At 50.2% G+C, this 15,680-nt stretch overlaps 1 protein-coding gene across 3 annotated transcripts in view; it reads left to right on the plus strand.

Annotated features, from left to right (window-relative positions):
* Positions 1–317: 317 nt before the first annotated feature.
* IGFBP2 (insulin like growth factor binding protein 2) overlaps positions 318–15,680 on the plus strand; it is a 30,425-nt gene continuing 15,062 nt past the window's right edge. The window contains exon 1 of one of the 3 annotated variants that reach the window (XM_030804256.1): positions 318–460. Coding sequence is in view for 2 of the 3 variants with exons in the window: in XM_003254057.3 (XP_003254105.2) it covers positions 704–1,145 (442 nt within the window). In the remaining variant the exon portion in view is untranslated. Of the gene's footprint in view, positions 461–584; positions 1,146–15,680 lie in introns of those variants that run through there. The other 2 variants (XM_003254057.3, XM_030804255.1) reach the window with 2 other exon arrangements.

The following is a 15,680-nucleotide window of genomic DNA, read 5'->3' on the forward strand; positions in this document are numbered from 1 at the left end:
GTCACGAGCTCCCAGGTTTGGAAAACTGCAATAGTCACTAAGACCATTCGGGGCTGTTTGGGTCTCGCCTGGTCTAGACGGGTCTGAAACTCGCAGGACCCACCCAACAAGAAGTCATTGTTCCAAGCCACGTGTCAGCGGCGGGTGATACCCCAGGATGGAAGGAGTTAGTGTGAGCCGACTGAAATCTACTTGAAGGTCAAAACGGTGCCTTATGTCCTTTGTGTTCCCCAGCGGTTAGCCCAGTGCCGGCCACATGGGAAGCGCGCAAACGAAGTCCTCGCGAACTGAACTGAGAGCAGACAAAAGCACGCGCTCTTCTCCACCGCCACGCCGGTCCTACCCAAACCCGCGAGTTATCTGTATTCTCCTCCAGTAGTCAGATGCAGGGCCACAAGAGTGCGGAGGGACGTGGCCCAGGAAGAGCAGGGGACCCCCAGAGCCCGTGGCCAACGCAAGGGTGGGCGAGCAGGCGTGCGCGCACGCCCTTGCCGGCGCGAGGGAGTGTCGGGGGGAAGGGAGTGGTCTCCAAAAGGGGGAGGGGAGAAGGCAGGGGGCGGGGAGAAGCCGGCCCTTTAGGACCCGGCTGCGGCGGCGAGGGAGGAGGAAGAAGCGGAGGAGGCGGCTCCCGCGCTCGCAGGGCCGTGCCACCTGCCCGCCCGCCCGCTCGCTCGCCCGCCGCGCCGCGCTGCCGACCGCCAGCATGCTGCCGAGAGTGGGCTGCCCCGCGCTGCCGCTGCCGCCGCCGCCGCTGCTGCCACTGCTGCTGCTGCTGCTGGGCGCGAGTGGCGGCGGCGGCGGGGCGCGCGCGGAGGTGCTGTTCCGCTGCCCGCCCTGCACACCCGAGCGCCTGGCCGCCTGCGGGCCCCCGCCGGTCGCGCCGCCCGCCGCGGTGGCCGCGGTGGCCGGAGGCGCCCGCATGCCATGCGCCGAGCTCGTCCGGGAGCCGGGCTGCGGCTGCTGCTCGGTGTGCGCCCGGCTGGAGGGCGAGGCGTGCGGCGTCTACACCCCGCGCTGCGGCCAGGGGCTGCGCTGCTATCCCCACCCGGGCTCCGAGCTGCCCCTGCAGGCGCTGGTCATGGGCGAGGGCACTTGTGAGAAGCGTCGGGACGCCGAGTATGGCGCCAGCCCGGAGCAGGTTGCAGGTAACGCGGTCTGGAACAAGTAGTTGGGAGAAACTTGGAGGGCAGCGGGGAAGCCCGACGGGCGGCTGGATCTCACGGACTGTTTTAGGGGCGGCAGAGCGGAGACCTTGGACCAGATCAAGGGGGACTGTTGCGAGCGGGACGCGGAAGTCAGGCCTGGGGAGGGGAACTGGAGTTAGAGCAAGTGGAAGAGCCCTGGGCGACTCATTTGGTGGGGATGAATGGGGAGAGGAAAGGCATCCCTGCTGCCATAGTCTTACCCGCGTGGAACGGACCCAGAGTTCTATTCTGGAGGAGGGATTTGCTGGGAAGGGGGCCGGTGGTCAGATCCATGGGAGTAGGAACTCGAACCTTATTTGGGGCACTGCTTGAGGACCCAGGGGTCCTGGTGGGATCGCTGCTGGGAGGCGGAGGCTGCGGGGTGCCAGTGACACCAGGAACCTTGGAAGAGGAAAGGTAGCTAGGAGGAGGCACCGGCGTCCCAAGGGACCCTTCCTTCTACTGGGGTTGTGAGTTGGAAAGAAAGGACTTGGTACTTTGTAGGATGAGTCGCTTAGGAGAAAAATGAAAACGAACACTACCATTTCTCCATAGGGAACGAGCGGGGATCTTGCTACCACGTTGAATGGAAAAATAAAAGGGAGGCATTTGGTAGGCGAGGGGTCTCCTAGCAGCTGAATCAATGTAACTTAAGCCCGATCGCCGGCTGCATTCCCTGGACGGGGGCAGCCAGGCTGTGCAGTTTCGCATCTGGGCCCCAGATCGAAAGGCAGGAGAGATGCGTTGCCACCCCCCCCACCCCCGCCCCTATCCTAAATTGAGGGACCCCTTCCTGTAGGATAGAATGGGGACCCGATATTCTTTGTTCAGGGGCCCTCATCCCTCCCAAAAACTTATTTGAGGGACACAACCAGGCTCTAAGGAGGTTACTTTTTTTTTTTTTTTTTTTTTTAAATTACGAAAGCCTCCTGCCCCAGTGGTCGGGAGGAAGCTGTAATTATTTTCTTTCCTCTTGGAGACAGTGGTGAAATGTGTCCACTGCCTGCTGCTGTTGTTGAAAAAGCAAGTGGGTCTAAGTTTCTCAAACTTAAAAAGAAAAAGTGAAAAGAAGAATGCTTGCTTTTTAGCTTCTGAGGTCTTCGTAAGCCCCCCACCCCATGCACCAACCCGCCTCCCTTCTCCTGGTCTGCTATTGTTTTTTTCCCTCTTCTCCTTGAGAATGGAATTAGGGGTCAGAGTTGAAATCTTTCTTCTGTTTCTCTAGCACATTTTGCTCTGGAGTACAGAGCAAGTTAGGGCTTCCTCTGAGTGGAGCCTCTCAATCCCTTTCTTCTCCCTCGGCTCGCTTCCTTCCCTAGCCTGCCTGGAAGTTAACCCTTCCCTCCTGCTTCTCTTAGAAAGTAACAATAAAAGGAAAAAGCCCCCATGAAATCCTTTCACTGCGGGGTGCTTGTCCCCCAGTCATGCGTTCCTCCTCATCACCCCTCGTGGTCCACCGGGGAGGTGCTGTGCAGTTTCTGAGCTGAACTCTGACAAACTAAACATCTTCCTCAGCAGGGTGAACTTTTTGAAAGGCCTCTAAGTTCATAGGATGGTTTGGCTGCTGACTGTTTTAATAAAGTGTGTGATGCCTTTCCTTCTTTAACGTTTTACTTTTTTTTTTTTTTTTCTACTCTTCGTTCGTCTCACTCTAAGCCTGAAAACCAATTCTACTTCCCAAATCCCTGAAGCCGGTTAGGGTCTTTAGCCAGGAACAGATGCGGCAGATTTTCTCCCATTCACTTTTCCCTGGAGCCTGAAGGGGGTGGGGGGGAGTTGTTAGGGGAGGCCAGGGACAATGGGGTGAGTTCATGGGAAGAATGTCACTCTGGATTTTCTGCCTGGTTATGGGACTCCCTTCCGCCGGCTTGCCCCAGCTGCCTTCTCCTCCCCAGTGCCCAGACGCCTTCCGCATTTTTGTGCACCAGCCTGGGAAGAGGGGATGTTAAGCAGGGGTGGAAGGTGGGGGGTGGGGCTGGAAGCTGAGTGGGTGCACTCAAAAGAAGTGACCAATGTCAGGGGTGCCTGAGAAAGAGTCGGGCTGGGGGAGGGGAGCACTTTGGGAAGGAGCCTGAGCTTGCAAGGGTGCAGGAGAAAAAGGGGTCAAGGTTGGAGGCTTTTGTGCGGGAGAGGGTCTTAGGCTGGGGCAGAGACTGGAGTCACTGGATGGAGAGTGCTGGTCCGCGTTGGGTGGGGCCTGGCCCAGCGGAGATCTTAGCACTGAATCCTCTGCCTCCCACTCCATCTCCCGTCCCCTCTTCTCTCCCGTCCGAAGAATGAGCACCCCCCTCCAGCCTGCATTCCTCTTTGAGCAGGTTGCTTTTGAGAATTTTAAACATACCCTCTTATTTCGAGGCAGCGAACCTCAGCAGTTCCGGCTTTGCTGTTAGCTCTTTTGTCTTTGTTCCCGGGACTCAGGGGCTGTGTTGCTGCTGGCTTCCTGGGGATGGCAAGGATGCAGGGGTGGGGGTGGGCACATCAGTGGGTGGAAGGAGTGGGTGGTGGTGATCCTGTATCCCACGGGGACAATGGGCTGGGGCTTGTTGGTTCAAAGAAACTGAGAAGTCAGACTTGGGGGAAGGGGTGGGTAGGCCTAGAAGAAAAACCGAAAGGAGACCCTGAGATCTGCATGAAGTTGGGACTCTGAAAGCGTGTGTATGTGTTTGGTGGTGGAGTGGACAGAAGTGCCTAGAAATGTCAGGGTCGAGGAGGGAGCAGGGTTGGGCCAGTCCAGGCCCTTTCAGAATTAAGGCTGGGCTAGACCGGTTCCTTCAGTATCTCCCCAGCCTCCTTCCCTACCGTGTACAATGCAGGGGATTATACTGAGGGGCGGGGCCGCCCGAGTGGCCGTCTGGCCCACTGCACGTATAAAGGTGCTATAGAAATGTGCAGTCATTCAAAGTCCCAGGGCGGGCAGACAGGCAGGCGGGCAGGCGGGCAGGCGGGCGGGTGGGCCTGGGGAGCTCTGCCTCTGCAGTTGCTGGGGTAGAATAAAGGGGGGAAGAGGCGAGCACTGATTTACAGTGGTTCAGTGCAGCTTCAAAAAAAAAAAAAGGGGGAAAAAGCAATGGGACTTCTGGCTCAGAGTACTGCTTTGCATCTCGTCTTGCATAAATTTGCATACTGAGTTCAAAGTCGTAAAATAGACTAGGGAAATGAGTGGGATCTACTGTCACTGATTGTTAACACCACTACCTTCCACCTCCCCTCCCCCCATCTGGACAGAACTCCCAGCAGTAGTTCTGTTAAGCAGCGCTGCCTGAGTCACCAGTCACCACTGCTCATGAAAGAAGGAGATGGGGAAGCGCCTGTCTAGGAGACCAAGCAGGGTGTGGCAGGGCCTCGGAGGCAGGGCCTCTCTGAAGGGTGTGGCCCGACAGATTCTGGACCAGTGAGGCAAGTGGCGTTCTTTCTGACGCCTGGGGTTGCCATTTCCCATGGTGGGCTGCAGTTTGAGGAAGCTGCAGAATCCGGGTCTTCTTTGTTTGAAATTTCCCTACTCAGCTTCCACATATGTCCAAAACATTTACTGTGATAAGTCCCTTTGTGTGGTGGTAATGATCCACTTCTTTAGACAAGATATTTGAGGAAGGTTTGAGAACAGAAAAATTCTATGTAACACTGTTAAGAAATCTGAGAAAAATGGGGCACCGGAATCTCTGGGTTAGAATAGGTGGTAGAGCCTGGAGGGAGAGAAGAACCCATCTGGTGTATTCCCGAGGGTCTGCCTACACAATGGCTCTTGGCCAAGTGGACTATTGAGTTTCCTGTCAGGCAGAGGGAAGAGGGAGGCTTAGATAGTTCTCACTGTTGGCCTACTTCAGCACTGAGCTTTAAGACTTTCAGGCAAATCATTCCTTCAGGCTCAGAGGCTGGAAATTAGTTCTATAAAAATGCCATGGGGACGGTCGCATTGGCTCATGCCTGTAATCCCAGCACTTCGGGAGGCTGAGGCAGGTGGATCTCAAGGTCAGGAGTTTGGAGACCAGCCTGGCCAATATAGTGAAATCTCTTCTCTAGTACAAATACAAAAATTAGCTGGGCATGGTGGAGCATGCTTGTAGTCCCAGCTGCTTGGGAGGCTGAGGCAGTAGAATTGCTTGAACCCGGGAAGTGGAGGTTGCAGTGAGCTGGGATTGCATCACTGCTCTCCAGCCTGGGCAACAGAGCAAAAAAATTCCGTCTCAAAAAATAAATAAAATAAAAATGCCACGGGTTGGTCAGGCGCGGTGGCTCACCTCTGTGATTCTAGCACTTAGGGAGGCCGGAATTACAGGTGGGCAGATCTGAGGTGGGCAGATCACCTGAGGTCAGGAGTTCGAGACCAGCCTGGCTAACATGGTGAAACCCCATCTCTACTAAAAATGCAAAAATTAGTTGGGCATGGTGGCACCTGCCTGTAGTCTCAGCTGCTTGGGACTCTGAGGTAGGAGAATCGCTTGAACCTGGGAGCTGGAGGTTGCAGTGAGCCGAGATGGTGCCACTCCACTCCAGCCTGGGCAACAAGAGTGAAACTCCGTCTCAAAAATAAAATAAAATAAAATAAAAATAAAAAGCCGTGGGTTACCCGAAAGTAGGAGCATATCCATTCACTCATTATCTGACCTTTGAGGGCTGACTTGGAAAGAATTGTTCTCTGGTCCAGTCATGAGGTGGCTTCCAGTTGGTTCTCAGCTGGGCTGTTCACACCCTTAGAAAATGGGAGGTACAACCGTTCAATTTCTTTTTTTTTTTTTGAGACGGAGTCTCGCTGTGTTGCCCAGGCTGGAGTTCAGTGGCATGATCTCGGCTCACTGCTACCTCCACCTCCTAGGTTCAAGCGATTCTCCTCCCTCAGCCTCCCGAGTAGCTGGGAATTCACACATGCACCACCACACACGGCTAATATTTTTGTATTTTTAGTAGAGGCAGGGTTTCACCATGTTGGTCTCAAACTCCTGAACCTCAAGTGATCTGCCCGCCTTGGCCTCCCAAAGTGCTGGGATTACAGGCATGAGCCCCCGCACCTGGCCACAACTGTTTGATTTTGATATGAGGAAGTTCTGAAAATTCTGCACCAAAGGGAATGGAGAACAGGTAAATACCTACGATGCCTGGCAGGACAGGATGGGGGCTGCTGAAAGGAATGAAGGAGGAGCAGAACAGAAAGGGGCTGTGAGGCCACGTCCACATCTGCTTTTGTTGTTGGTCCTTCCCACGTACTAGAACACTGTACCCAAAAGAAAAAAGCTTGTTTTTTTTTTTTTTTTTGCAAAGGGTCTGTGTATCTGGGAATTGTTATTTTTATTTGTATTATTATTATTATTTATTTACTTATTTTGAGACCAAGTTTTGCTCTGTCACCCAGGCTGGAGTGCAATGGCGCAATCTCGGCTTACTGCAACCTCTGCCTGCCGAGTTCAAGCGATTCTCCTGCCTCAGCCCCCTAAGTAGCTAGGATTATAGACACCTGCCACCATGCCTGGCTAATTTTTGTATTTTTAGTAGAGACGGGTTTTCACCATGTTGGCCAGGCTGGTCTCGAACTCCGGACCTCAGGTGATCCTCCTGCCTTGGCTTCCCGAAGTGCTGTGAGTACAGGCATGAACCACTGCACCTGGCCTATTTTAATTTTTTAAGGAACTCTGTATCCAGGGAGTGCATTTTGTCTCAGCCTTTCTCTCTATGTTCCCGACTCCCTCTTCCTTCTCCTGCCTTCTCCATGCTGTTCTCTTTGTCCCTGCAGACCATTCTTTCCTCTCCCACACTTCTCCCTTCCGTGCCTTTCCTACTCTGGCTCAGCTAGAACACCTGCTTGCTAGGTAGGTGGGTGGGGCTCAAAAATGGTGTGGAAAATATAGTGGTCTCAGCCTCAGAGATCCGTCCAATCAGAGGGATATTATGTAGGTGACTGGAGACTATAATGCTTGAAAAAACTAGAATCCTTAAATGAGGAGGGTGGTTGACTGGGCTTTGAGGGAAAGGACTTCTATAGACCAGGGAATGGGGATTTTCTCCTATAAGGGTTAGCACTAGTGCTGCTTCTGCTGAAACCAAGGCATAGAAGAGGGAGATGATGTTTGAATTCGTGAGGGAAGCTGGTGACGTGGTTGGCAGATATTCTAGTTCCCTCTGCTTCTCCTGTCTCTGGCCAGCAATTCACTGAGATGGCACGCAGCCACCAGGAGATTGGTGGTGCTCACATCTGTCCTCACCCTATTATGAACTGGCTTCTGTGCCTGCTTTGTCTCCTGTCTTCCACCTCCCTGCGAGGGAGGCCGTTCTGCCTCCATTTCACAGGTGTGGACACTGGGTGACTCAGCGATACGAAAATGCTGAGAGGCTAACCTGGGCACCTTCCCACTGCACCCCTCTACCTCCATGGCCGGGCAAGGAGTTGGGCTGTTGGCAGAGAAAAGCTTTTGACCCTATCAACCAGCAGTTTTGTTCCTGGACAGCTGCCATATGCAGGTGATGTATGGGGCACAGTAAATTTCTGCCAGATTTCAATTATGTAGATTTCCTTGACTCCATGGAGAGTCACAAGTCCTGGAGTTTGGGGACCTCACAGTTGTAAGTAGCCAGCATACAGAGGTCAGTCAAGAGGGACAAGAAGGTCACAGGGTGGGCCTCTTGAGAGAAGAGCTGCTGGGTAGCAGATGATGGTGCAGGCAGCCTGGCCTTTGCTGTCATATTGACCGAGATTGGTTCCATTGCAACCCCATCTCTTAATACCTCAGTAGTTAGTAAGGCTCTTCCTCCAATGCCAGTTCCCTGTTGGTAAAATAGCAATGATTTTACCTCTTTCCCAGGGTGCCTGTTAGGGTGGCTGTGATAATGGCAAGTACCTGGCACATGGTATGTTCTTGTATATGTTAGCTGCCTTAACAATCTTGACAAGTGACGTCTCCTCCTTGACAGTTAGCTGGCCTTTAAAATGAAGGCCAAACTGGAAAGGTCAGGCAGGCCACTCTTCTCTGGAGGTTCAAATCCCAGGTGGTCTACCATGTACTAATCACCCAAGGTAAGAGATTTCTTGCTAAGCCTCAGTTTTCTTATTTGTAAATCAAAAATTGCTAGTATTTCATTGGGTCAACTACACAGATGTGTGTAAAGATATTAACTACATATAAAACCTAAGCTCTTGCATTTTGGTGATGAGTCACTTGATGTCCATCTCTTCACCTATGAATGGAAATATCCATACCTCTCCAACCTACTTTCACAGGGCTGTAGCGAGGCAGTTTATGGAAAGGGCAATGAAACTGTACTTTAAATGCAATATAAATGCAATTGCTAAATGCAATATAAATGCAGTGCATAAATGGTTGGAGGCAAAATCAGGCTTGCTTTTTTTTTTTTTTTTTTTTTTTTTTTTGAGATGGAGTCTCGCTCTGTTGCCCAGGCTGGAGTGCAGTGGCGCAATCTTGGCTCACTGCAAGCCCCGCCTCCCAGGTTCACGCCATTCTCCTGCCTCAGCCTCCCGAGTAGCTGGGACTACAGGCGCCCGCCACCACGCCCGGCTAATTTTTTGTATTTTTTAGCAGAGACGGGGTTTCACAGTGTTAGCCAGGATGGTCTTGATCTCCTGCCCTCATGATCCGCCCACCTTGGCCTCCCAAAGTGCTGGGATTACAGGTGTGAGCCACCGCAGCTGGCTAGGCTTGCATTTTTAATGGATTAGTTGGGCAGTGCTCTTTGGATCCGATGTCCTAACGTCTAGGACTGACTGTTTTTGGTATGGGAGCTTCTCTCTGCAGTGTCTAGAATGGGAGTTGGAGGGACTGTGGGGAACAGAGGTGGCCCCAGAGCTTGGACACCTGGGTTCTCATGCTGGCCTTGCTGCTCATAAGCAGGTAACACAGGGCTGAGTTCCTCCTTTGCCTGGCCAGCCAACCTGGAAGACCTAGCCTTCTGGCTGTCAGTGTCCAGAGCTCTGGAGAATCCCTGAGGCCACATCTCTGGGTGGGGGAAGGTCCTCTCTGTATAGATGGCTCTCCAGGGGAAGTCTGCAAGGATCCAGACTTCAGAATAATAGAGTTAAGTACTAACTAATCCAAGTGGTCCTAGCACATTTAGCACATATGGCATGCTCAAGGGTGTGCAATTGTGCAGTCATCAAAGCCGGTGAGGACACCCGATGCCACCCATTTCCTGCACCAGGAAAATGCACCTTTCACATCTCTGAACTTGGGATGCCAGAATGCACTGAACTTGATCCTGGCAAATAAATTGGAAGCTGTTTCCAAAAAAGTGATGTTTTCTTGCTACATTGTCTCCAGAGTTTACTCCTGAGTTGGGGAGCAGCATCTCATTTTGCAAGGGGCTGGTGGATTCTCCATAGAAACGCTGGGTTGGGGGAGTGTCTTCTGAGTACTGGGGCTCTACCTAATGTCTGATTCCATCTGTGGTACCAAAAAGCCCTCTGAATGGCAGCCTGTCTGTGCACAATGATGCCGAAGACTTTCTTTTCCATCAGCTAATGAGGCAAGGCCCCAGGAAAGCAGAGAAGGCAGATGCTTGAGTCTCTGAGGGTCAGAATACACTTATGGTGAAATCAGGACTGGGGACAAGGCAAAGTACTGCCATTGGGAATTCGGGGTGGATGGTCATGTTAGACCAGGGGTGTCCAATCTTTTGGCTTCCCTGGGCCACTTGGAAGAAGAATTGCCTTGGGTCACATATAAAATACACTAACACTAACCATAGCTGATGAGCTGAAAAAAAAAAATTGCAAAAAAATCTCATGATGTTTTAAGAAAGTTTACGAAATTGTGTTGGGCCACATTCAAAGCTCTCCTGGGCTGCAGGTTGGACAAGCTTGGCTTAGACTCTTGGAGGGCTTTCATGATGGAGGCAGGAAAGGAAAAGCCCCTTTTACAGATGGGATAGTAGGTCCAGAGAAATGTGTTGGTTTCAGTTCCAGAGTAATTTCACCTGCTCCCACCCTCCACACTCACAAAGAGCAGGCTGGATGGGATGTTGATTTTTTTTTCTTCTCCTGGAGAATGGACCATCTCCCTATGCCTCTCCTCCTCCTTGGCTACTAACCCCTGACTCTTCCCTCCCCCTTCTCTGGCCACTCCTGTTCCTGAACAAAGCCAGGGAAGATCTGGGCTGGCTCAGGCCCTGGGTGTCAGTCAAGACTCAGAGGGAGACTTAGCTCAAAAAGCCAGCTCTCCCGGAAAGAAATACAGAGCAACTGTAGTCAGGAATTTTTCCCTTTCCTTTTTTCTGTGGGCGGGGGGAGGGACACTTGGCAGTCCTTGGGGCCCTTCTGGCTGCCAGCCCCACATCTCTTCCTGGCTGTTGGGAGGCAGGGCAGGAGGGAAGATTGGGGAGAAGGGGGCAGGGGCTGGCAAACCCCCAGCTGCTGGGCAGTGGAATTCGCCCATAGGCCCTGGTGGAGTTGGCCTCTAGTGAAGCCTGGGGAGGTTTCTAATTAGTGGAGGACGGTGAAGGTGTGGCAGCCTGTGTTCATTCAAGGAACTGAGCTCTCTGAGCCAGGAAGTCAAAGGGAAGAGGGGGACTGAGTCCCGGAAGGCCTTGGTAGGTGGGAGGTGGGGAGGAAGTTGTGCCTACTCAGTGTGTTCCATCCTATTAGAAGTTGAGAAGAGAGGGGTGTTTCAGCTGGAGGGACTCAGGTTGGACTCTGGGGGTGCAGAGAGTCAGTCATTGGCACTAAGCAAAGGGTGCCACCTCAAAGAATAAGTGATATAACAATGATAAACAAAATGGCTTTGTTCTAGACATTGCCTGCTTCTACCAGAAAGTTCATTTTGTTTTTTTTTTTGTTTGTTTGTTTTATATTTTCCCCCCCTCCCACTTCCTGCCCCAGCTCTGTTTTAGCCTCGAGATTCTCTCCACTTAACAAATGAAGAAATCAAGGCTACATTCAGGTTCAACTGCCAAGGCAAGCACAGACCAGATTGTAGTCTGGGTCTCTAGATTTCTTCTTCCAGCTCTCCATTTCACCAGACTCACACATGCAGAAAAACAGTGAATTATATACTGCTTCTTGGAAAAGCTGCTTTTCCCTGGGAAGTAGTAATTAAGGCATATCTTCTCAAAAATGTTCCTTTATGCAACTCTCTAGGAAGTTTCTTTTAGGTCTATTGTCTTCACTTCTGGATGGAGGTGCCAAGTTGCCTCTGGGTGGTGAACTTGTTTTCTAAAATGCCCGAGGCCAAGAACAAAATGAAAATGGGAATTCCCTTGTGCCCTGTGCCCTGCCCCTGTGACTTCCTGATAATGCTGAGCAGTTGCTATAGCAACAGTGGCGGGACGTGTGTCAGGCAGGATAAAGGGGGTGGGGGTAGGACAGGTTTACTGGATCAAAGAGGCTTTTGCAGTTGACTAGGGCTGCTGACATGACTGATAGCCTACTTCTAGGGAAAGATGGGGGTCCCATAGAGATGGGGAGGGGAAGAAATGAAGCCCTGGGGCTAAAAGGTCTTGCTTGAGAGTCTTTTCTTAGGTGATGCCAAGTGGCCAGATGCCACCTGGTTGGTTAACAACTTGGGCTTGGTTTTGGCCACTGGCTACGTGACTTTGTGCAGTTGGCCTCCAGCTCTATAGCTCATCTATGAAGTGTGAGGGGGATAAGAAATTATCAACCTCATGTGCCTGCTTGATAATGAAGGTAAACATGCAAGCCACGTAGCACAGAAACAAGAGATAATCGAATGAGGTAATGCAGGTTCTGATTCTTGCAACACAGGAGAACAGGAGAATGGCAGACACCTGCTTTTGGACGTTTTCTGATTGGTCATTTCAAGAATCCTGTTAGCAGGTGTGACTTATTCCCTTGAGTGTGGCTTACCTGGACAGCTGCCACTTTGCTTTGGAAAGCCTTCAGTGAGTCCAGAGAGGAGTCAATAGTTGAGAGTTTTCCAGGGGGCAGTCATGACCCTCGATGCCATTGTGCCTGTGGTTCTAACAACAGCTTAATGACCAACCATGTCCCATTTATGCTCCAGAAGTTAGGACTCCCACTTGAGGCTCTGCTGGTTGTCTCTGGTTTGGTTCACTGCCTCTTAAACCATGAGAGCATAGCCAAGGAAGGTGAGTGATGTGATATACTATCAGACAAAATTAGTGAACTTTAGTTGAAGACAGAGAAAAGCATGGTGACCTATTTAAAGACACTTATTTATATTCAAGACACTTCTTGTGCTGGTTTGAGAGTGGCCGGCAATCCTGGACATCTTCGCAGGTTTTAAATTTCTTTTTGCATCCTGTGGGTTCAATTTGTCAGGCCTGGAATATCTGAGAGCAGAGTTATGGGGATGGAGAAGAGGACAGTGGAAGGGGAGGGTGGTGGGAAAGGTTGGTAGGATTCAGCCTTTGTTACACTATGGGAGTAGGGCTGTGGGATTGCATCATCGAAACTGAACTGTTTGAATGTGGGTCTTGGGAGAGGCATGTGTCCTTCCCATCCCATCTCATGGTTCCACTTGCTCACTGCCTTTCTTGACTCTTAACCACTCTTGCTGATATGGGCCCTAGATGGTGAGGCAAAGGCCAGAAGAATGAGAAAAAGAGTTAACGTAACAGGGTACTCTTGGGCAAGTGCTAGATGCTCTTTGATAGTGTATTAGTCTGTTTTCACGCTGCTGATAAAGACATACCCAAGACTGGGCAATTTAGAAAAGAAAGAGGTTTAATAGACTCACAGTTCCATGTGGCTGGGGAGGTCTCACAATCATGGCGGAAGGTGAAAGGCACGTCTCACATGGTGGCAGACAAGAGAGCTTGTGCAGGGAAACTCCCCTTTATAAAACCATCAGATCTCATGAGACTTGTTCACTATCACGAGAACAGCATGGGAAAGACCTACCCCAATGATTCAATTACCTCCCACTGGGTCCCTCCCACAACATGTAAGAATTGTGGGAGCTATAATTCATGGTGAGATTTGGGTGGGGACACAGCCAAACCATATCAGATGGCCACCTTTTCTAATGTGTAAACCTTAATTGAGTACATGCTGTGTGTCAGCTAGGAGACCATATGAAAAAGCAGTTGTCATACCACCTATAACACACGCTTTTTCGTGCTGGAGGGGGACAAGAAAAGCATCTTAGAAAGGTGAATAAAGAAGAAACCAAGTCAGTAGAGATGTATATACATCCTATGCAAATAAACAGGTAGCTCTTTTAGTCTTTTGACCAAGTCTCTTGGGAAGAGCTTGATGTTAAATAATGAAGTCCCTTCATGGTAAATAAAGTTACGAAAGTAAGAGAATCAAGTTGGACAGGCTTCTACTTCTTCAGTCTTGGAAGAAAAAAGCACAGTGTCTTCCTTCCAAAAATGTAAATTGAGGACACAGAATGTCTTCTCTCCTGTCCTTCATTCATTAAGTATGGAAAGCTGTATGGAAGCTAAGACCAAGTTTATGTCTTCAGGAAGCTTCTATCCTTAGGAGGACTAAGAAAATGCACAGACCTACAGCTTTTTGGCAATGGACTCAGGCTAGAGTCCTGTGAAGAAAGTTGGGTCAAATTACCAGAAGACTTTACCCAGCAGTGCTTTTCTTTTTTAAAATTTTTTAAAATATTTATTTATTTATTTATTTTATTTTGAGATAGAGTCCCCCTCTTGTGCCCAGGCTGGAGTGCAGTGGCGTGTGATCTTGGTTTACTGCAAGCTCTGCCTCCCAGGTTTGCACCATTCTCCTGCCTCAGCCTCCTGAGTAGCTGGGACTACAGGTGCCCACCACCACGCCCGGCTAATTTTTTGTATTTTTTAGTAGAGACGGGGTTTCACCATGTTAGCCAGGATGGTCTTGATTTGCTGACCTCATGATCTGCCCACCTCGGCCTCCCAAAGTGCTGGGATTACAGGCGTGAGCTACTGCGCCCAGCCGTTATTTATTTGTTTTTTTTTTTGAGACAAGGTCTGGCTCTGTCACCCAGGCTGGAATGCAATTGCATGATCTCAGCTCACAGCAGCCTCCACCTCCCAGGCTTAAGCCATCCTCCCACCTATGGCAGTGCTTTTCATCCATGCAATCAGGTGGCCTTTGGACACTTGGAGGCCGTATTGTTCATCCTTCTTCCTTCTCAAAAGCTTTCTCCTAAGTTATACCAGAGGGAGTCTGTGCAATTTCTTCCCATCTGCAATTTATCACTTGTTTTGTTCTTTCTTATGAAATTCTTGGATGGCTTCTAACTTGGGTCTCTCCTATTTTAGTTTAAGGCTGTTTTCTCTCTGGTCCTTGGGGAGACAGAATGGCTCCTTCCCTTCCCTTGGGTTTTCCTGGCCCTTGGACACCTCCACCACTCAGCACCCTCTGGCAGCACCAGGATGGACTTGTCCCTTGGCTTTCAGTTCTCAGGCCTGAGTCATCTTGATTACCTCATCTTCCCCTTCTTAATTCTGTGACCCTCTTCTACTACCTTTGGGTCTTCTTTCTGACTCATTTGCGAGTTCTTCATGGCATAGAGAACTGGCCAGGAGCCCAGGGCTAGGTTCTGACTGGTGGACAAGTGACCCTGGTAACATCATTGCCCTGGCCAATGAGAGTGGTGGTGAAGTCTGCCATGTCACTATTGTTTGGTCCTCTTCCAGCAGGGCTTCAGGGACACTTGAGGTTACTAATAGCTCTGCTTGATGAGGAAGATGAGGGGTGGTTGGTGTGAGAGGTGACTTTTTTTTTTTTTTTTGAGACAGAGTTTCACTCTGTCACCCAGGCTGGAGTCAGTGGTGCGATCTCGGCTCACTGCAACCTTCACCTCCCGGGTTCAAGCGATTCTTCTGCCTCAGCCTCCCGAGTAGCTGGGATTACAGGCATGCGCCACCATGCCTGGCTAATTTTTGTATTTTTAGTAGAGACAGAGTTTCACCATATTGGCCAGGCTGGTCTCGAACTCCTGACCTCGTGATCCACCTGCCTTGGCCTCCGAAAGTGCTGGGATTACAGGCATGAGCCACCGCGCCCAGCCCTGAGAGGTGACTTTTTTCAAAGAAGATTTAAAAAATGCAGTAAAGTACAAAGAACAATGTAATAACACAAGCCTACCATCCAGAACCGCGGGCAGTTGATATTTTGTCCACTAGCATGCAGTACTTAGTGTTTATCTTTCTTAGCTAAGCAGATTTGCATATATATGGTAGATGACTAATATGCCTATGTTTGCATATATTGCATCTATATGCATATATGTGATAGATGACCAATATTGTCCAAATTGTTTTGTGAAAATAAATTGGAAATGTACATAAAGGTTTTATTTTCCCTCTTAACATTAGGTGTCTGAGATCTAATATTGACATCCATAGGTCAGAGATATTCTTTTTAACTGCTATATATTGTTCCTTTGTATTACCCTACTGGTTTTATTTATCCATTCACCTGTTGAAAGACTTTTGGATCTGGTGCTAATAGTGTTTTTACAACTACAAATAATGCTGTAATGACCATTTTTGTACATGTGTCCCTGTGCACATGTAGAGAGAAGTAGAATTGCTGGGTCAGGCACATTCTTCCCATTCCCATAGTCCCTGGTTCAAGTT

This window comes from Nomascus leucogenys, chromosome 22a, assembly GCF_006542625.1.
Source record: "Nomascus leucogenys isolate Asia chromosome 22a, Asia_NLE_v1, whole genome shotgun sequence".
NCBI classification, from domain to species: Eukaryota; Metazoa; Chordata; class Mammalia; order Primates; family Hylobatidae; genus Nomascus; species Nomascus leucogenys.